Source organism: Porites lutea, chromosome 11, assembly GCF_958299795.1.
Source record: "Porites lutea chromosome 11, jaPorLute2.1, whole genome shotgun sequence".
Classification (NCBI taxonomy): Eukaryota; Metazoa; Cnidaria; class Anthozoa; order Scleractinia; family Poritidae; genus Porites; species Porites lutea.
This window is the reverse complement of record NC_133211.1, coordinates 25,826,479-25,848,254: the sequence shown is the minus strand read 5'-3', so window position 1 is coordinate 25,848,254 and position 21,776 is coordinate 25,826,479. Positions and strand designations below refer to the sequence as shown.

The following is a 21,776-nucleotide window of genomic DNA, read 5'->3' as shown; positions in this document are numbered from 1 at the left end:
TAGGAACTCCACAAGTGATTTGTTTCGCTTATGATAAATGACCGTTGACCTTGCACTTCAGTTAAAAAAGTAAGCGGTAACGTAATCTTTATTTATGCACGGTGTTACAAATTCATCAGGCATAAAATGTTACAAAAAATTTAAAAACCTTAATTACATTTACTGAGTTCCGCTAAATACAGTAATAAAATTATTTAAAATTAAGTAGATACGAAGAAAAAAAAGCCTGTTTGCCATGAATGCCGTGCCTTACTTGATATTATAATAACTGTGCAAAAGTGACTTAAAATTACTTATTCTGGGATTCTGCCTGCCTTAATATATGTTTCAGGAAGACTATTCCACAGAACAGCACCACTGTAGTGGCTGTGGAATAGTTAGTATTTACAGAATCTCGAAAAGTGTATGAAGTGGTATTAGATAGAGCAATAAATTTAGAGCTTATAGGTACTCAGGAGCAAGGCCATTAAGGCATTTTGGATATCACGCTGAGTACTAAGATTTTTCCAATTTAAATTTTGGAACAGCTGCGATGCATCTGCGTCATAGCTTGAGAAAGTTAGAGCTCGCACCGCCCGATTTTGGAGTTTTTGAAGTTTGTCTGCTAGTTTTATGCCACAGCTTCCCCAAACAACATTGCAGTAGTCGAAAAGCGGCTGAATCAAGGATTTGTAGATAAGATGCAATGTTGCTGGGGGAACAAATTGCCTGACCCGTTTGATAGCTGCAATACCAGAGCCAATTTTTTTTTAGCCAACTTCCTCCATATGACTGCCCCCAGCAAGGTTTGCATCAATGAGTACAGCTAGAGATTTGGACGTCGATACCTTATTTACGGAAGTACCATTGATGCTCAGAACGGGAGAGGCAGTTAGGGTGTTTAGCTTTTGTCTCGAGCCGATTAGCATAAACCAGAAACTCATAAACTGACTCATAAAGTCGAAAAGGTGGAAAACTACTGTTTGAGACTCAAATGACAGCAATAAAGCTGGGATAGGATTCGCAGTCCCGCGGGATTTATTTTATTTCGGTTTTTTCGTAGCCGCAGCCGAGTTCCGGTTAGGTATCGGTCGATGTTAGATTGGATTTCGTGACGTGCTGACAATAAATAACATCGACCGAAACCAGCGTTCCTCGGAAAGACCATAAGCCGCGTCGTTCACTACAATAGAGCTGAGTCTATTACAGATTTAACATTTTTTTTACTGATATAAACTGGAAACGACAATATGACAAATATAACATCCTCTCTGCGATCAATCAAGTGAGCGCGATCATTTCAGTCATTTTGTAAGACGCCACTGACATATCGATGACTCATCTGGTTTAGGTCGATGTTATCTAGTTTCTGAAATCACATGGCATACAGAACGGTTACTACTTTGTGTACGGTACACGAATAGTAAGCGTTCTCCTTCGTCGAACGCAATTACCCTATGTGTGTGCCGCCCAGGGTTGTTGCTTTTCACACGAAACCGGATAGCTTTTCGTGGCGCCGCGAAACCTATTCGGTTTGGTGTGAACATAGCCTCATCAGTCTAGCTGTACAGTAGCGATGTTTTTACCTACGACAGGTGCATCAGAATCGATCAACCTTTTCATTTTTTTCCTTGTTTTGTCGATACCATTAAGAATAAAATTCATACTCTCTCTCAAATTTTTTGCCGCCCTTTCGAGGGAATCCAGGTTGTCCCGACAAGTCTTTTCGTGGTCTTTGGTTTCTTGAAATTCTTTGTATAGCTCCTCAAGCTTTTGAATTTGGCTAGTACCAAGGTCTCCCTGCATTGACTGGGCCAACTCGTCGGCCATCAACACACTCCAAGTTATCATTGCTTCATCCTCACCCGCATTCGGCACATAAATTTGGTACTGATTCTCGTTAAATATGATCTGAAACTTTCCATGCGACACTTTGTTGGCGATTCCGCTTTTCATTGATAGAAGAACCCCTACTCTAACATCAGGAGAGCTCGCGAGATTACTTTTGAAGCGATCTATTTCGGATTGGGGCACGTTGCTACTCTCACGGTTTTTCACTTCAATCATAAATTTATGCTGCCGCGGCGATTCCATCAATATATCACCCTTTCTTGGCTCTTTTGATATATCCCTCACATGGAAGTTACCAAATTGCTCTCTGAGAAGATTTATTACCAGTTTTTGACCAACAGAGCCAATAATGTGCGAAGACCGTTTCAGCGAGGTCGACATTTCTACTAGTTGCATTTTGCAATTATCTATGACGGGTTTGATATCCCTATGAATGGTTTCATTTAGCTTTCGTTCGGACTTCTCTACGCATTCAGTTACTTTGTTTAGCGGCGGAACGTTTTCCACAACAGTATTCACTCGGGATACCAATTCTCTCTGGATGGTTCCAATATCCTTCCTTAAATCGCCTTTGAAGGCTTCCACATCAGTCGACATTTGTTTCACTTTCTCAGCGACATCTCGACCGACATTTTCTTGCATTTCACGCAGTTGATTCTTCACTTCTTTTTCAATGCTCTCTAAAGTGCTTTTGACCGGTTGCATTTGTGAAGAGAGCTCTTTCTTCAAGAAGCTTTGGCTGACATCCACAGTCAACATGGTAGATTCTCTTATTTTAAGGCCAATTTCGAATATCATCAGGAGTTCTTTCGGCGAGAGACCTCTCAGCCACTTCGCAGACTCTCCGTAATTTCTCAAATCCAGTTCGATGGTTCGAATGTAGTCATCTTCTAACTCTGATAGTCGCCGAGACCGCTTCGCAGCTGGTTCTGCCATAATTTATGGTGGATTTTCTGCAAGGCGTAAAGTTGTTTCTTTAGCTTCTGGTGTAAAAAGTTCGGGGAATCAGGGTTGTATTGGGTTTCTCGGAAACAGACAATATTATTCAGTTCTTCTTTGTTTGTTTTTTTTTTTCAGTTCAATCGTGTGATTGGTTCTTAAAATATCTCTGTTTTAATGCTCACCCATGCAAAGCCATATGTTGCTCAGTCATTTCTCATCAGCGGCAGCCTCGGAGTGATCACCCAGCTTATGCACATATCAATGTAAAGCCGGCAAGGGGGGGGGGGGGGGGGAGAGGCAGGGCATCGGGTTGGGATTTGACATTTTTCAAAACATTGCAGTAAAATTCCCTGCCCACGGGCTAATCATACCAGTCAATTGCAACCAAATTTCCCCACCCCAGGCTGCACATTGCTGTCAAATATCCCAAAGCAGAACAAGAAAGGCATAATAAGAATATCTCCAAATAAACCTCTGCAATCTTTATTTATATTACGTTGCTCCATCACCAAAGATACAGCTGCAATTATACGTTTTAATCATAATCCGTGTTACACTCCGTAGAATAGAGAAACCTTTAGGAGAAAGTCCACATTTTGTAAGTTTGAATATACCGTTCTTAGTAAAGGGTATAGAGAAAGTCAATTTCATAAGCTTACAGTGATTGTAGCGAATGAGCCATACACTGATCAATTGTACTTGCAAAAATCGACTTCGTTTCTCTTTACTTCCGTTTACTTTGATACCACAGTATCTTAAGAAGTTCAATTGATCAAAAACACGCTAAAACATACGATACGAAATTTGAGGACAAAATAGTGAAATCCACTCAGCTTTCGCTTGTTCTCGTTGGCCTCAATGATTTCCAGATCTTTCAAGACCGTACGGCGCATGCGTGAATCGTGGAAGTGGGGTGAAACATAAGGGTGAAACATTAAGGGTGAAACATTGGGTGAAACATTTGTGAAGGGTGAAACATATGTTCGGTCTCATTCTTTTTCGTCCGAGTCGGCAGTCAAATTTCTCCACGTCAGGCGAAGAAAGATTCAAATATCCCCTCCCCTGGGAGAACAAGATCAGTCAAATGCCCTACCTTAAGGCCAACAAAGACAATCAAATCCCCACCCCATGCCCTGCCTCCCCCCCTGTCGGCATAACATTGATAGGTGCATTAGGTTCTAACGAAAGGCAAAAACAAAAACTGTACAATTCAGCAGTCAAGACAGTCAAATTTCTAAAATTCGACGTTATGGAACCAATACATGCACAAAAGAACAACTTGTGACCGGAACTTCTGTTGCAACGCTGGTTATAAAGTCCGTCTGCGAAACAGCACCGAAATCCTTATAGGCGCTTTTTTGATTTAACATAAATTCCGGTTTGAAGTTCGGAAACTTCACGTGCTCAATGGAACGGTACATTCCGGTTGCACAGACCCGACCCTAACCGACTCAAAATTACACTCTAAAATAGAAGAGTAAATACTGTTTATATCCTAAAGAACACTCGACTGTCGAAAAGGGGCGGTGGAGAACTAAAGGCGGAGGAATCCTATTTCGTGTAGAAAGCCTATGAATGCAAGTGAAGGTAAAAAATTCTCGTGAATTGAAGCGATACGTTTCTCAGAATATTCGAACGATTCGAGGCAATTCCTGGAACTGTACGGTAAATAAATTCGGTGTTTTGGCCAAATTTGTATTCAGCCTGGCTTTGTTGTATTCATTTCAGCGTAATTGATAAATTGCTTTAGTTAAATATCGTGGACAGGTTCAGACAAATACTACGCTGATTCTCACGGACTTTATACACACACTTTTTTCATCTACGTGTCGTGTTGCGTCAGTTATTTGATACTGTTAATGACAAATATCCAAAATAAAAAAAAGTTGCAACTGATTCAAACTATTTGAGATGACATGCTTTACTCAGAGCACTTCACTTTCCATTAGAAACCACTTGTTCTTGTAATCAGGATACAAAAGAGCGGTACCTGGGACAACAATTTTGGCAAATGGAAAGGGACATTTCGGTCCGACCGACCGAAATGACTGACCAGACCGGTCAAAGAGGACCACCTTCAAAGCTGGTCCCGATTATTCCGGTCGGACCAAACCGAAATGGTCCGTTCTAGTTGACGAACCAACCGAAATTTCCGGACTTTTGGGTTGAATGGAAGGCGCGTCTTGTTCTTGGCCCCCACCTCTGTACCAGGATTGAGTACTTCAAAACCTTTCCATAATGAAACACTTAAATAGAGGTTTCCCTGTACGTAATCCTTACGTTCAAAATATGCCATAATCATATTTATCTATCGCGAGAACTATCCACTCTTCCCCTTCAACTGCTACCTGTACGCCTAACAAACATATATCGAACGCACTATCATAAACCCCAATTACTCCTAGTTTAAATTAATAATTGATGAAAGGATTTTACGTTATATATGAACTGTTATGTGTCTCACCTTCTCCTCACGCTGCAAGCATGGTGTTCTGACAAAGATTTACTGTACTCAGTAATCACGCATTGCATTTTACACGCTCCCCAACCCCACCCCTTGGTGACGCCCTCCAACCTCTTTTCTGCGGCACACATAGTGACGTCCAAAGATTTTATTTTAACAATTTTACATTCAATAAACTCAGTTAATTTCTTGCATTCCCTTCTGTTGTAATCTGGGTTAATTTTGACTTTTAATTGTCCATACCACCTCAGTGGGAAGTTAAGGCTGCACAAATCCATTGCGAAGTTTAGGTAAATTTACAATTTCATGTACTAATAGGTGTAGAAGCAGGCGAAGCCATAAAGATTCTCAATTTAAAGTCGAGAATTCATTGTTCCGCACCTCACGGACCATTATAAAAATGAATAAACAAGCATCGTTCTTTCAAAGATCAAATTATCTTATTTGAAGCCTTTCTTAATGACAAACAGCAGAACTTCGCTTGGAACAGAGTGCGTTATAAACGTTCCTTGGCGTTTTTCCCCGTCGTACTTCGTGCGTGCCTTGCTCCTGTCAAATCTTATCTTTTTCGTGAACTTCCCTCACGACCAAAGAAACTTCTTGGTTGAGATCCTGAACAGCCGTACCGTATTCAGTACGACCTCTGTTAGCCCGTTTGATCTTGCAATGGAGGTGGAATAAGTCCCTGCTCTAACATTCCTTACTGCTTTTTTTCGGCATGTTTCTCGAGCCAGAAACATTCACCACGTCACACTTTATATCTTCTTGTTCTTGTTTCACTACTGAAATGCTAAGATTTGCTGGAATGAGGCGGAACAAGACCGTTCAGTTGAGTGGCATGACCACTTTCTGCCAACCATTCCTACAACAAAAACAACAACAAAAAAGATTAACCACAGCAACACATATAGGAGAAATCAATGTTTAGAAACATTGGGTTTGTTATTCAAATTTGTAACAAGTCAAAGAAAAGAATCTTTTGTTACAAAGAACCAATGCGCTTCTGGTTGACACATCAGCGTGAGTATCACTATATTTAAACCAAGACACGAAAAAAATCTTCGCGGAACAATAAATGATACACGAACTTTCAAACCTTTGCGACATCAACAGTGCCGCAGGAAAGTATGCTGCTTACTAGAAGCAACCCGATTTATATATCTTATCTGCAAATCATTAATAGCTAGGTGTTGCTGACCAATGACGTACACTTTGCCGTACTCTTGGTCACATGAGCATGCATGATCGCAAGCGACCATTTGACCAACGTAAGTACTTATGACTAGTCCGCTTTCAAAAAGATATTGAACACCTAGCGATTTTGCCAATCCGGATAGATTCGTACTGCTCCAAGATCTGAAAAAATATATTTACAAATACATGTCATGCTCACAACGTGATTTCAGCCACGAAACCAAGAAAATAAGCACGCGTTCAAACAGTTGACAACGGCTCCGACAATAAACTTGGACAAGAACTGCTCAGTATACCTAGTTTTTACTTCAATGATTATAGTAAGGATTCGTAAACTCCAAACACGAACTGTGTTCTCTGAACTAACAGCGATCCTTGTCTGAGATATATAGTTTTATAACCCCTCTGTCTGTGTGATTCTTTTCTTAACATTCCTTCGATACAGAAGTTGTTTTTTAAAGGTTGCTCGATTGGATTTTTCAGGGCCAATACCTCCCTTTCCAGCAATCGGCTAAAGCTATCCCCATGATCTTTCACACACGTTTTAAAATTGAAACTACGTTAATAAGGTCAAACTGCATTTCAAACGCGCTTTTGTTTTCTAAAGATAACGGCCAAATATCAAGATTGTCCAGTCTGTAGTGTAAATTTCTACCCTTGTAAATTTTATCCCAAAATATCTCGAAAACGCTCTCATAGATTTTGCTCAAACTTCACGAATATTGAGGCAGGTATTGAAGAAAAAAGCTCCGATGAGCAATCGTGGAAAAAAAATAAAAATACGGCTGCAAGTCGTCAACATAACATAACACAGCTCAAAACAAATTTTCATCTTTGTCTGATACAGTTGCGCTGATCGTTTTCCTATATCTTTGTGAATGGTGACGTAAACTTGGGAGGTATTGGCCCTGAAAAATCCAACCAAGCCATCTGAAAACAACTAAACAAAAACAACATTCGACAACAGTTTTTACCTGAAATCTGTCTTGGACATCTTTCTGCAGCTGTCTTCTTTGCGTTTTACTTAGCGACGACGTTTTTACCAGCGAATACCAGTTGTTAATTGCCCTAGAAGTAGAAAGTCTTAAAATTATATTGTTGTAAATTTTTTGCCTAAAATGCTATGGTAAAAAGCGACAGACAACGTGACTTAAACGAAGATCTTCCCAAGCAAACAAATAGGAGTGTTCTAATCGTTTGCCTGTCTACAGCCGCCCGCCCCCTCCCCTCATACAAAATCGGGGAGGGAGGCGATTTTGTTTGAGGGAGGGGGCAGCTGTACACAAGCTGTCTCATTGTACATTTTAATTCTTACTTCTCTCTTTCTTTTAACGCCTTCTCGTATTTTTTGGGAAGTGGAATGGGTGGTCCCTGAAAGATAAAAACAGAAATGAAATTTCAATAATCAGAGGCGACGCAGGCCTTTTACGACCACTACCCCTGATACTTGTTTTTGTTGTTGTTGACAAGCAGTACTTACATCTGTAGATCCTTTCATGGAGAAAGGAATAGTAAACGTGAAGAAATCTCCTGGTGGTAGCTCGCGGTAAACAGCTGACGAACCAACCGTACGATCAGAAGCTGAAATTAATAAAGAACAAAAACAGCAAAAATTTTATTAGCATTCCCATATACAGAAACGGTACTGTCATTAAAGCATCACAATTTTTAAAATAATAATAATAATAATAATAATAATAATAATAATAATAATAATAATAATAATAATAATAATAATAATAATAATAATAGCGGAGCTCGGAGTACCATGGGTAAGAAAATCTATCCATCTCAGAAAATTTGGTAATCACGTGACAGTACACCGACCGAGCGACCGTCCGTCCGCACCACAGGCATACCAGTGTAAAATAACTCAATCAACAGGTATGGCAACCCAAGTGCAACTTGAGGTTATTTTGGCGGGAAATCGCATAGCCATCCGCGTCTTGTAAAGCAGAGGCAGCTAAAGAGTCAATAAAGACGAAAACGGAAAGCGGAAATTGTTTCTGTATCCGTGTTTTTTTAAGTATTAAGCTTAGATTAATTGTCATGTCCACAAATTTGGCATATAGAGCAAGAGAAAGACAGAGAAAAAAGAGAAAGCAAGCGGCAGGCCAGCGAAGCTCAACGAGAAAAAGGGAGACAGAGATCTAGAGCGAGAGATAAAAAACAAAGGAGACATTTTTTGTTGGAAGAACAAATGAAACTTTTGTAGCCGCGGTGACAAAGTGAGAAATGCTAGCGGCTACCAATGTAAGGAGAAAATGAGCGGCAGTGAAAAAAAAGTGAACGAGAACACGTAAGACAATTCCTCCATAAAAAAAGTTTCTAAAAGTTTCGCGTTGCAGTCGTGCAAAACAACGGCAAAGAAATGTACGAAAAAAGTGTGCTGCACATGCAAAGATATATTTTTGCTAATATGACAAATTGTTGTTTTTCACCGTTCTCCGGCGTTGCCTTCTCCGCTTAGCATTACACGATTTTATATTTTGTTTGAACAAACTATAATTATCGAGAGCTTCGCTTTTAGCCCTGGCTAACTCTATATAAACTTATAATAAAAACTAACTTACGTAGTAAACACAAAAAAAGTGGATTAGTTGTAGCTCTCATTAATCTCTATTTCACATGCTTTTATTTAGTTTCTAAGGCGAAAAGATTCGTAAACATAATAACCAATTTTTTAAAAACAAACAGAGCAATACTGTTTTAAAAAGAAACATAACTTTTTTCAGAATTGTTCATGCCTGTGAAACTGGAGCACTTGGCTTCCATATCTTGAAGTAATCAAAAGTTCCAAAAGAAGTTTATTCTTCCCGTTACTAACATCATTAAAATTCCAAAACTCAGAGCGAAAAATTTCGTCCGAATCACTCAGACTTCATCAGCGTTGTGAGTTGACAGGTTGTGTGACAGAAAAGTTAAGAACCTCCAAGAGAGGACTGTAAATTGGTTGGTTTCCTTTGTTCAATAGCAATGGCCTCCTTGACTCTACGCTTAATGGTGTTGTTTTTATCAGATACTACGTTTACATTGTGTGGGTTGATGTCGTGACCCGTTGCCTGGCAATTGATGCTCGAAAACGGCAGAAGTATCACGGGACTGGTGCTCTTTGATCGGGGTACAAAGAGGCCTGGCGGTGTCGCCAATTTAATTTTCCGGGCATTGTTCACATTGGATTTGGTAAACGACCCCGTACTTCTTCAATTTTCTCTGATCGATCCTTTACATGTGTCAATTGATTTCGCAGCGAGTTAAAAGACTTGTGGAATATGTGGAGCCCATGGGATTTAAAGATCCGCTGTAACGTTTCAGATGTTCCTCTCACAATCTGAGTGATTCGGACGAAATATTCGCTCTGAGTTTTGGAATTTTCTGTAATGAATGTATTCGCCAGAGCAGGTGAAAAACCTTTTTGGTAACATCATTAATTTTGTTTTTAATCATAGATGCCACAGAACATGTAAGACCGGGTCCGACATCCTGGGACACTCAAGGGAAGTTAATCAAGATGGAACATATTACGGGCAAAAACATTAATGGAAAACGATAGACCTGATAAAATAATCCCTCAACATAAAATTATGGAGCATTGTAATGGACACACTTAAAAATATATTTAAATGCTATTTTGCGCCTTACAAAAAATTGATAATTATTATAACACAAAATTTGGATTGTACAAAGCGACACCAATAACTTCTTTGATATGACAAATGATCGTGACGAAGGTAACTCTCTTTCAAAGACAATTCTTGCAGTCGAAGCAAACGATTCTGGTACTGATCTAGAAGGAATAAATGCACAGGGGTTCTTTCCTTACTTTGAAAACTATTCCTACAACGATTTTCTTCTGGAAACACTCCGCTCCGACTCTGAACTGGCCATGGGATCTGAGAATGCCTATCCCATCCAAGACTCACCTAGGAGAAGCGGATCATTCCAAAGGTTGGGCTCTATAGCTACTCCCCAAGGGCCATGTAAATGTTCCTCCAAAGCAGGGTAGTGAGTGTGATATGGTGCCAGCAACAATCCTTCGTTGCCTGGAAGTATTACAGGTCTGGTTGGCGTGCAGAGATTAAAGGTACAGTTGTTACAACCACTGAAAAAGAATAACGAGAAATACGTCAGTTAATAACAGTGAAATTCTTCCTTACACAAAGAAAAACGATCCATATTTAAAGAAACAAACAAACGAATGAGAAAAAAAAAAAAAAGAAAAAAGAAAAAGAAAACTCACACGCACTTTTAAGTCACGCCCGAAAGGCTATGGTCTTGAGTGCTGTACCAAATGCCTTTTATCATCTGGCAGGTCTAATTTAGCCACAATCGCGCAAAATTGGCAAGCTAACCTTCCAGTATTTTTACGTTGTAACTGTATTTTTTTTACCCACGAAACACTTAGATGTGCTTCAGAGGAAGTGTTGGTTTTTGAGGAGAAGGGGAAACCGGAGTACCCAGAGAAAAACCACTCGAAGCAACGGAGAAAACCAACAAGAAACTCAACCCACATCACGATGTCGACGCCGGGATTTGAACCCGGGTAACATTGGTGGGAGGCGAGAACTCTCACCACTTCGCTTCCCTGGCTTGCATGCTCCCCCTTGTGGCTTAGGGCTTCACTTGACTCAAGAAAGACTCTGAGAATTATTTACTAGAGTACAACAAACGCTTAGTGAAGTCACACTAAGAAAAAGATAACTACAAACAAACCTGAAAGAAATTCTATCGCAGACTGCAAAAAACGTACAACTATCGCAACCAATGATGTTGACAGCCGTTTTAGCTACTCCAAGAACAATTGTGGAGTTGTGACAGTTTTCTACTGTCACAGCCCTAAAACAAGGGAAAAAGCAATTACATCAAAAGTCACTGAAAGTCATTCAATAGCTTTGGAAAACCACACTTTATTGAAGGCTTTGGTGAGAAATTAGACCATAAGATAACTTCAGTATAAGAAATATAGAGTGGTAGAAAAAAAAAAAAACTTTTTCGCATATCATAGCTAATGCTAAGTTATTAAGTGACGATTAGGAATTGCAGCTGTAAGCCTTCAGACAAAACATAACTAATGAGCGCAAAACTTGGACTAAGCTGTAAGATCGTAGGCTCAAAACGTTTGTTTTACCCTGCCCTTTCTACAAGTGTTGTTCTCTTATCAATACTTGGCCAAAACACTAAACCATACATCACACAAACCTCAGCGGACAAAGGATATAGATGTACGAGTAGTGACATCTGTGTATTTTCACCATACTTCCAGAGTATGAGTCACTCGCCTACAAAAGTAAAAAAAAAAACACACAAAGAAGGAAGTAATTTCCCAGGTATTTTCTCGGTTTTTTGATTGGCTAAGAACTTTGGCGCGCTTCTTAATCAAATCATGACTTGCTGCCGGCACAAGTTTCCCCGCGCTTAGTAACGGCTACCATTGGATCACCCGCACCTGTTTTAATTGTAATAGCCGATCTGTAATAGCCTACTTCCCAGTTGAATGAAGTCTCTTTTTTAAATAAAACGAGGTCAAGTGCGAAGTCTTTAACCTGGAAATACGTTTTTATTCTCAGGTAAAATACGTAAAGGATTTCGCACTTGACCTCAATTTGGAAGTGAGGGTACTGGAACACTGGAAAACCCTTTTTCTTAAATCGGCTTTTTTCCATTCATCTAACATCTAATCTTAAGCTTCTACTTTAAATGGTATTGAATTTATCAAACACACACAAAAATGTAAAACAAAGGGCGTAGTTATTTAATATACCTTCGCTACAGTTTGCTTGCAGACTTGTGAGAGAATTATGACTCTTTGCCTGCCAAAATTAATAATAAAATTGCTCAGCAATTGAACAAAGCAAACTCCTTTTTGTTGTATTGTAGAACAGACAATTCCAATTCCTTGAAAATGTGTACTCAAAAGATTGGGGGCCGTCAGATCGATGAAAAAGATCGAGTTGCGAGCAATAATTGATTAAAGAGCTAGTCTATCACTTTATTATATAATTAAAGATAATTATATATAATTATATAGATTAAAGACCAACTTTCATGTACAATGTACCCTAGTGCAGTGCGCTTCGTCAATAGTTTGGCACGCAGGTTTTTATTGACTGCCTGGAAAATTTACTGCAGGAGTATATTGCCCAAGACAAAGGAAGAAAAATAAATGTGTTCAAACTCAGCAACATCATGAATTGGAAGGAAGTAGGAACTCATGATAAACATGTACTTCGCCAAAACATCTGTCGGGTCTTTGTTGAAATGAGATCACCTAAGTTAAACAAATCTCGTAAAATGCTCCACTAAAAACCCCAGTAAGTTCTACATACTCTGGTGGAGCATAACTGACATTGCTCATAATTCGACTTCTGTTGGTAGAGTGTTCTTTGCTGGCAGAAATACTTGTATCCGCTTCCTGGTGTCGTAAGAGACTGTGTTCATCAAATGTGTCACTAAGGCTTAAAAAATCTACCAAAACAGTAAAAAGCAAGGTCAGGTCACAGCAACAGATACTGACTTGACTTCTATTGTACATGCCTAGAGAAGCTCCACTTAATCGACAGAATCTTTTTTTTGTATTGACCGCTAAAAAGTAGGGAAATAAACAAATGCACTTTATTTATGTCAATGCATTTAGTACGAAATTAACGAACTAATTGAAGACACTATTTTTATGACGGGACCGCAATTTTACATGATTATGGAAGCCATGCGAAAGTCTAGTCGTTTGCAGGACAAAGAAAGTACTTTATTTCTCAGTAATTTTAAGACTAGCCTGTTCCAGGCGTTCAGATAGTGGGGAGCGGTGCGAAGTAAAAAGGAGCAAAAAAAATCATAAAAGCGAGGGAGGGGGAGTCTCTCCCCAGTCCCCCTCTACTTTTCATCGCTTTCTTTACTTCGCACCGCTCTCCACTATCTGAACGCTTGGAACAGGCTATTTTAAGACCGTATCGGTCCCACCGCGGGAATCTAACCCTCGACCTCTCGCTCTGCAGTGAAGCGTCCTGCTGACTGAGCTAACACTTCTTGCCGCAGGTAATATAAAATTCATCAGGACAACGTACAACACAGTCCGTGAAGCGGGGTAACACTGTTTTCATTTGGAGAAGAAATCTAACGCTGTTCAACACATAAATACTCTCTGCCCTGCGTTTTACAGCCTCAAAACAAGCAATTTCTTACTTTTTGTAGGTGTTTCCTGTGGCTTAAATCCTCGAGCAAGTATGGATGACACACCAAAAGGATTCACTTGCAAATTGGATCTCAACCAGGACTGAAGATGACGAAATGAGAACGTTCTGGAAATCTGTGGAGTGATGCATTTTAGGTACACGTACATGAAAAGATTTAACCGCGCAAGTTTAACAACCCCCGAAGCGTGTTTTTGTTTCTCCACGTTTTTTAGTCAAAACTGAGGTGAATTATAACTACAGTTAGTGTAAAGATCCTGTTGGAACTCTAAAAGAAAAATATCAAAATGATTCTATCAAAGGGAAAACAAAGCATGGACTGTTTTTGGTCATTTTTCCACAACACTATAGGGTTAAACTTTAAAACGTTGGCCCATTTTTTTCACGTTGCAATCCGTTTTCATCATAGATACAGAAAGCCAAACACACCATTAGGGTTTTCTTTGATTCCAATAAGTTTTTATGGTAAAGCAATACCAAAAGACTGAAGTTGCACCATCCCTTCAGACAAGCTGATTTTCTCATTTTTGTCTCACTATAACTGTTTTTCTATCCAGATAAATTAGAAGAAAATAAACCACGTAAGAAAGGCTGTAAGTGTTTTGTAATTAACTACTCTGAGAATTAAATTCACCACAAAACTTAATCTAATAAAAGTGTTGGGGTAAAACAGAAAGGCTAAAGTTTAAATACCTTCGAATAACCACTCCTGGGTCTTTCTGGCTGAAGGCGAGCTAATTCAGGCAGTGATTGAATAGTTCTACAAAAGAGTACAAGCAAGTTAATGCTTACGTTAATTGATTACCTGGTTTAAAGAAGGTCAAGGGCTTGCCTCTAATTATTTCCTGCTATTTTAGCCCGCCATCATGCGCTCCTACAATACTTTTATTACTGTCTTAATCACCTTACCCCTACCCCTACCCCGAAAATAAGTGCTTGAAAACTATTTGGACCTAGATAAAGACCTCGACTTTCTTCAAGTTTGGTTCTTTCTGTTTGACTGTAAAGCAAACATAAATGGTTAACTGGGAAAAACAGCCCACTCAAAGTGCTTGATGTCTGCAAAACAGTGGCTTTTCTTTGTAATCCTTGTGTTATAGGAGGCATAACATAAAATCAAAGGTGCAACCATCATAGAGAGGGGAGGGGCAATAGGTGGGCATGTACTTGCAAGCACCTCCATGTGTTGCTGAGTGCTATCTCTGTTGGGTTCATACTAGTTATCTGTACAGCTGTTCTTTGTGTCATCAAGAACAGGTGTATGCTACCAGGTATATCGTACAGATAGTGAAAGAGAAAAATGCAGTTTACATGTTGAATTTCTGGTCACAAAATATCTTTGCACCTCACCCAAACCCTTATGATATGAAAACACAAATGAAGTCATCTGCTAATAAATTCAGCAAACAAAAAAAAGTGAATTATAAGAACTGTTGAAGATTGTTAGTGGATAAGAAGTAGAAGCCATTTTCCACTGTCCAGTTTTTTGAGCAAAATTGTTGTGCACAAAATTTTTACAGCAAAGCCCTTTGGATATACAGAAAAAACAGTCCAAAAGACCAATCCATTAAAAAAATATCATGCCTAAATGGTGAAAATGCATTGACTGTATTCAAAGGACTCCATTGTTGCAGGGAAAATTATTCTATCTGTGACATGCACATTGGACAGTATTTTTTAGATTTTCACTATTTACAGGCAAGAGATGATTATTTTTTTCAAAATCGTTAAAGGTAGGGGGTGTTCACAAACCCCTCAGTAACTCCCTTAGTTACTTGTGCCTCAGACATTAAGATCATCTGGTGCATGCACCTTCCTGAGAAAAGTCTTGGCTAATGGGCCAGCAGCACAGAGTATTATTGCTAGCTATAACCAACCTGCTATCAGTTACTCCTGTTATAAGGAACCCCAGAGCATCAAGAGCTTCAACAGTAAGGCAAGCTTCATTGCCAGAACCATTGTTTGCACTGGATTCTGCGCACACAAACAACCACAAAACAATTTAGAGGATGATTTAACATGTATTGTGTACATGGAGATTGCATGTTTAATACTTCTCAAAAAATTAACCTGACATATTTTTCAGGGATAGAAAAGAGTACTAGCTCTGACAACAAACGTAAGATAGTGCTACCTACGGCATACATCACTATCCACCAACCAATTGCATTATCCACTGGACAGATTTTTATCTGTTGAATACAGAAGCATTATCTAACGTTTGAACAATCAGGGCCCGTTTGGATGTCTGGGACAGATTTTCTCGCTGAGCAAAACCTTTTTTAACCCTTAATCCCCAAGATCCACATACAAATTCTCCAGACTGATCTCCATACATTTCTTTTAAGAATAGTTGAGAGAATTTGGTTAAAGATCAAAGTGTTCTCCCTTTGGTAATCAATTTAGTAATTCTCATAACCTTTACTCTGGATGATCTGCTGATGTTCTTAGGAGAAAATTGATGTTGGTCACTCTTGGGACCTAAAGGGTTAAGCTTACTAGTCTAATGGGCAACGGTAAAAGCAAGTTATTTTGTTGCAAAGTCATTAACTAAGATAAGGAAGCAATACAAGCAGCTTTTTAGCCCTGTTTTTGTTTTGCAGGAAATAGGCATACTAAGCTCACAGAGGAGTACAATTACCAGGCTCCATTAACAGTTCTAAGATATCGTTCAGATGATGTAACACAAACATCATGTGGTCATGTTCATCAAGACTCTGTTGATATGCAAAAACAAAAACTGTCACAAAAATTATTTTATAATACAATATGTAGGGATGCTGCTGATCTGGACAGAGTTGTCAACAAAGGCTAAGGATTTTCCATGGCTTATAAGTGTGCAAAGAAACTATAGTGTCAGATAACCCAGGGCTAGTGGATTTCCTAACATGCAAGTGAATTGTGTTCTTAACTTGCCCAATGAGAAAGTGAAATTTTTTGGGGAATTAAAATAACCAAAAAACTGAAGCAATCCTGCTCATCAAAAATTTTTTGGTGCTAGCTAAAATAATTTTGGGATAGTACATGCTAACTACAGCTTGTCCACATGGCAAGCTGTAAAACTGTCAAAACATTCTTTGAACTCTGCTTGAACAAAATGTCATTCTGGCTTCCTTGCCACCTCAAAAATGACGGCTGTTCTGAGGATACATGAAGCTAGTGTCATTGCATTGTATTGAGTTACATCCTGGTTGACAGGTGGTATTCATATGTGCTGTTAAACTGAGTTATTTTATTGTGGAGAAATGTCTGAATACCACAGTACTGAATCTAACTGTACTAAAAATAAAGCTATCAGCAAACCTTAACAGCAACAGAGCCTTTGTTTTCCAGGTCTGGAGAACGTGAGCGTGTTGGCCATCTGTTAATTTGTTAAGGAAGCATTCAAGCAACTATAATACTGTGAGTCATTTTAATATGCATGCATGGCATACCAATGTTTTAGAAATTAATATTAAAGAAGAAAATTTGCTATGTGTGACCGAAAGATGCACACTCCTTAATCTCAGTCATTTGTATGGTGTATCATACCTATCTATTTCCTTGTGAGTTCTAAAATCTTTTTCATGATCTGACAAAGGTTTCTCCAAAAATAAACAAAGTAAAAACAAACAAACAAACAAAAAAATACAAAAAATTTTCCCCCACAAAAATTAATTTCATGGTTGACAAGATCATTATTCAGTGCAATCAACTAAGTATACATTAAAGAACAGTGTTAAAATTAGTGACTAAGAGTGACACCAACATTATTATAAATATAGTTAAAATTTTATTCTACATTCTGGAAGTTGTTTCCTTTACATTTACAGTGTTTAATCACCTTTTCTTTCAAGTCTAATATCATTTAAATAAAATAATAATTATTATAATCAGGATACTCTTCTCCTCCTAGCACCAGAGATGCCTTGAATGAAATCTTGTGAATTTGTTGAATGTATAAAAACAATATGAATGGCAATGTTCTAACAGAGCCTTGAGATCTAAGATGATCTGTGGAAAGAAAAGAAATGAAATAAGTTTACTTGACATGCAGGGCTGAAAATACCGGACAGCATGTTGCCAGTCATGATGACTAGCCAAATATTTTTTAGCCTGGACAAATCCCGATTCTGGCCGGTCAAATAATGAATACTAATAATTTTTTTTGCCTAGGGAATATCCAATTATGCTGGCAATAGATCATTATTACTACATTGACGTTCACATTTTTGACAGCAAGTTGGTGAAAAATGCATTCGCACATTGTAGAGTTCCTTTCCGCGGTTTTCGTGTGTTTTACTGTTACTTTCTACCTTGAGTATCATTGCACGGCGTTGTCTGAAGTCTCTAGAGGTAAAAAGTGAAACGCAAATCCTTTTCAAACTCTCAAGGTTCAGGAAACGGAATACACATACAGTTCAGCAAACATTAGGAATTACGAAAAAAACAAAAAACAAAATCTCCACACGCTTGTTTTAACGTTGATGTTCCAAAATGAACACCAGTGAAACTTGATCTTTTTCCTTGCCTGGCACGTGATCGAAAGACACCTCCTCAAAGAAGAATCGTCGCTAATATTTTTGTCAAAGAAGTTGATTTGTATTAGCGAAAAGTTTGTTCCACAAACAGCGTTTTTATCATCAGAAGTCAATAAATAAATAAATTTGGGTCATCGGGCAACATTTTATTACAAAGGGCTCAAATGTTAACAGAAATTTGCATAAAGTTGTTTACAAGAACAAGAATCTAGCGCTTCTTGATTAGCTTAAACTTTTATCAGACCATTCTGGAATCGCGTGTGCAAACCAGATTCATGTTTGACATAAAAGAAATTACTATTAATCGATGCCCTAACATTTATTCCAGGAGAAACACAGGACGACCAGTTGAGAATTGCGATCGATTTGCCCGAATTCCTTCGAATTCCCAAAGAAAATCACATTACTGATTACAGCAAAGCAGAAAGTACAGTACGACTTGCAACGTTGCTTTACTTTTCATTTTGTTGCGTTTCATTACGACATGACATCATGAAATTAATTTGTTGCGCCGATCTTTTTCTTAGAAGGGTTTGACCGGTCAAGTCTGCAATCAGGCCGGACATTGTCCGTTGACCGGCCATTATTTTCAGCCCTGACATGTTATAAGAAAGAAAAAAATATATGGTAGTAATTTAACCCTTGGCCTACTGCTGGAAATTTTGCAGGGAAATTGTATTCAAAGCTAGCTGAGCCATTTTCAGTTTGCTGTCTGGCCAAAAAGAGCCAAAACTGCCACAAACATTGATTACAAGCTGAGTACTATGCCAGCTTTGTTGCTCATGCCAACATACAGCTCCTGAATTTGGAAATACATATAAGCTTTCATGAAGGCCCCAAGGATAACAAATTATTTTGATGGAAGTAAGGATTTTTCATGGACTTTCCTCATCCAAGGTACATGATATTATTACATTTTTCTTGTTCCTTTATCTCTTCTGCATTAAAGATGAATCTAATTTGACTTTTTGGCCATGACATTCTCAACAACAATGCACAGTCCCAAGAAAAAGACCACTAGGCATCATAATCTTTGAAGAAACTTATTAACACATTGCCGTCAGTTGTTCTGTGGATAAGAAAGTTCCTCTGTGGATAATATTAAAGTTTAAAGTAAACATTCCACACAGTTTTAGAATTGAAGATATCTTGTTTATCAAAGCCTCAGTAACTTGCGTGTTGAAAAAAAAAAATTGGTTATGTAGCCTACTTGCCTATCTCCTCCTGACTCTTACAGCGAGAAAAACTCTCATTCCAGTTTGAATGCTCCTTGAAACTTGAGCCACTCAGCATATCAAAAGTTTCAAAATATCTTCAAAACAAAATAAGAATAATATTAATTACCATTTTAATAAACCATTCTTAGTCAACATGATAATGCAGTTATCATACTTACAGCCATGCCAGGTCTTCAGAAATGTGTAATTTGTTGCATGCCACATTCTTCCACACAGAGTAACTGCAAGCAAGAGTTAAATAACAGTGTTTGTTTTCTTTCCTATATTCAACGTAAACTGGCAAAAAACCATTCAGTAGCCTTTGAAAGAAAAATGAATACCGTAAATTTTGACCTAATAAATACCCATGGAGTCTATTTATTGTAGGGGTCCAAACTGGTTTAAAGGGGAAAAGGGGGTGGGGAGCAGCCTGAAATCAACATTGAAACAAATCAAACACATCTTTGTTGTGTAAATGACACAGGCCATACCCTGTTTCTTTTGGCCTGTGTGCCGAAATTTAGGAATGCAGGACCCAAAATGAATGCTGTGTAAATGGGACTTTAATCTACCTAATTCAGTGGGCTTATAACTGTCGGCCAATACAGTGAAGTGAGCCCACTCGATGAGTTTTATTTCTCTTAGGGCAAACTTAGCCTGTAAAATTTGTTTAAATAATAAAAAGTAGTATAAACATATACTGGAAAAAATAACTTTACCTTAATTTTGGATAACCTGCCCTTCCCTTGTTCCTGGCATAAATAGACAACTTGTACAAGTTCTAAAATAGGATAACGTTAAGCATTTAATTTTATCAAGGAATTCAAGAAGTGTAATTTTGAGTAGATGATCATGGTGCATGGTTGGGTTGGAGTGGGTTGATTGTTCTTTTATGGTAAATAAATGTATTGGATTTACCATTTGCTTCATCTATAGCTATACACTGTATATCACTGAATATGTAAAAACCTTGTATTACCTTACCTGCTGTATATTGTTGTCTTTTCGCCTCAAAAGGGGGTATTTTGAGTGATTTGGAAGGATTTTGAGTTTGCCATTTACTGTTCCTATTCATAGAAGGACATGGGTGGAATCAATTTTTTTTGAAAGGCTTCAGTGCCGGAGCATTTTCCCCCCAGAAAATCACACTGTTCCGCTTTCGAACTTCTCATCAGAAAGGCTGAGTGATTTACACTTCTTCTTAACCTCCCAATAAAAAAATCAATCCAAACGGCCTGGGGCTAGCCCTCAAAGAAAATTACAATACCACAGTTTTCGAACAATCAAAATGGGTAGCAAGATTTATACACGCCAGCCAGAAATCATCCTGCTGATTGCCTATTTGTCATTGGATATCATTATTAAACAAATGGTTTAACAACTACAGATTAAAGCAGACTAGGTGCAAATTTTTAATCAGTTATTCTTTAATGACATCCAATCAAAAAGAGGAAACCAGCAGGACGATTTCTGCCTGGCAAGTATAATTCTTGCTACACATTTTGACCGTTCAAAAACTGTGGGATTTTAATTTCTTCGAGGGTTCATTCCAGGCCATTTGAATGGATTTTCGATCACGAGGTATGGGAAGAAGTGTGAATCTTTCGGCCTTTCTGCTGCAAAGTTTGAAAGCTGAGCGATGCGATTTTCTGGGGGAAAATTGCTCTGGCGCTGGAGCCTTTCAAAAAATTGCTTCCACCCTCGTCCTTCTATTAAAGAGGAACAGTAAACGGTGAACTAAAAAACTTTCCAAATCGCTCTAATACCCCTTTTGAGGCAAAGATACGACAATATACCGCAGGTTAAAAATAATACAACGTTTAAATTTAATTTACATTATCCATGTACATATTTAGCGATACATCACTATAAATAAATAAATAAATAAATAAATAAAGAAAATGGTAAATCCAATACATCAATCGGATACACAAATGGATTGTGCGGGGTCCCGGCCTGTACATGTGAAATCATGTGCCTAAATAGCTACAGTACGTTGTATGAGACTTAATTATTGATGCTAAAATTCTAAATATAAAAATGAATGAAATTGATTAAAAACATTGCCAAGCAAAATAAATATAGCTGTATAATGATTAAGAACTATATTTTTAGATTTTTTAACTAAAAGCTTTTGATTACAGTAGTTAGCGGAGATCAGAGCTGCTTATACAGAAAATGCGTGCTGTTACCTGCAAAGTGAGTTTAGGTGGCAAAGGGGCGTGAATTGCACCGAAATCAAAGGCATCAGGCTTCACCCAAAGAGCGATGGAGGACATATCGTACACACTTGTCAATAAAAATTGGAGAAGGATATGAAATCCGCTCCATAAGGAAATCAGCAAGCACTATTCTTGACACCAAAACATTCTACCGCCATCTTACACAAGAGCGCTAAGGGTTCTGGGACATTTCAAGTGAC

General features: G+C 38.4%; 2 protein-coding genes across 2 annotated transcripts; both read right to left on the bottom strand.

Moving 5' to 3' along the window:
• Positions 1 to 846: 846 nt before the first annotated feature.
• On the bottom strand, positions 847 to 2,877 carry LOC140952611 (uncharacterized). The gene has a single exon (XM_073402042.1). It carries the CDS (start codon positions 2,764 to 2,766, stop codon positions 1,534 to 1,536), a length of 1,233 nt encoding a protein of 410 aa, XP_073258143.1. The 5' UTR covers positions 2,767 to 2,877; the 3' UTR covers positions 847 to 1,533.
• A 2,505-nt stretch (positions 2,878 to 5,382) lies between these two features.
• LOC140951753 (TBCC domain-containing protein 1-like) lies at positions 5,383 to 21,743 on the bottom strand. The gene is made up of 19 exons (XM_073401081.1): positions 21,547 to 21,743; positions 20,074 to 20,135; positions 19,534 to 19,596; positions 19,352 to 19,449; positions 17,499 to 17,610; positions 16,921 to 16,978; positions 16,259 to 16,334; positions 15,495 to 15,591; positions 14,311 to 14,377; positions 13,610 to 13,733; positions 12,757 to 12,895; positions 12,192 to 12,240; positions 11,630 to 11,709; positions 11,144 to 11,266; positions 10,354 to 10,532; positions 7,911 to 8,011; positions 7,746 to 7,801; positions 7,405 to 7,498; positions 5,383 to 6,098 (listed from the first exon to the last, which is right to left on the bottom strand). The coding sequence occupies exons 1-19, from the start codon at positions 21,631 to 21,633 to the stop codon at positions 6,027 to 6,029; spliced, it is 1,737 nt and encodes a 578-aa protein (XP_073257182.1). The 5' UTR covers positions 21,634 to 21,743; the 3' UTR covers positions 5,383 to 6,026.
• Positions 21,744 to 21,776: the final 33 nt, after the last annotated feature.

What these genes read in the sequence shown, in the direction of transcription:
- LOC140952611 (XM_073402042.1), bottom strand. Translation starts at nt 2,766, where the DNA reads ATGGCAGAACCAGCTGCGAAGCGGTCTCGGCGACTATCAGAGTTAGAA.
- LOC140951753 (XM_073401081.1), bottom strand. Translation starts at nt 21,633, where the DNA reads ATGTCCTCCATCGCTCTTTGGGTGAAGCCTGATGCCTTTGATTTCGGT. An exon ending in GCAGGTTATCCAAAATTAAG is followed by an intron (nt 19,597 to 20,073) that starts GTAAAGTTATTT and finishes TCTTGCTTGCAG; the next exon opens with TTACTCTGTGTGGAAGAATG. An exon ending in CCATGAAAGGATCTACAGAT is followed by an intron (nt 7,802 to 7,910) that starts GTAAGTACTGCT and finishes TTTATCTTTCAG; the next exon opens with GGACCACCCATTCCACTTCC.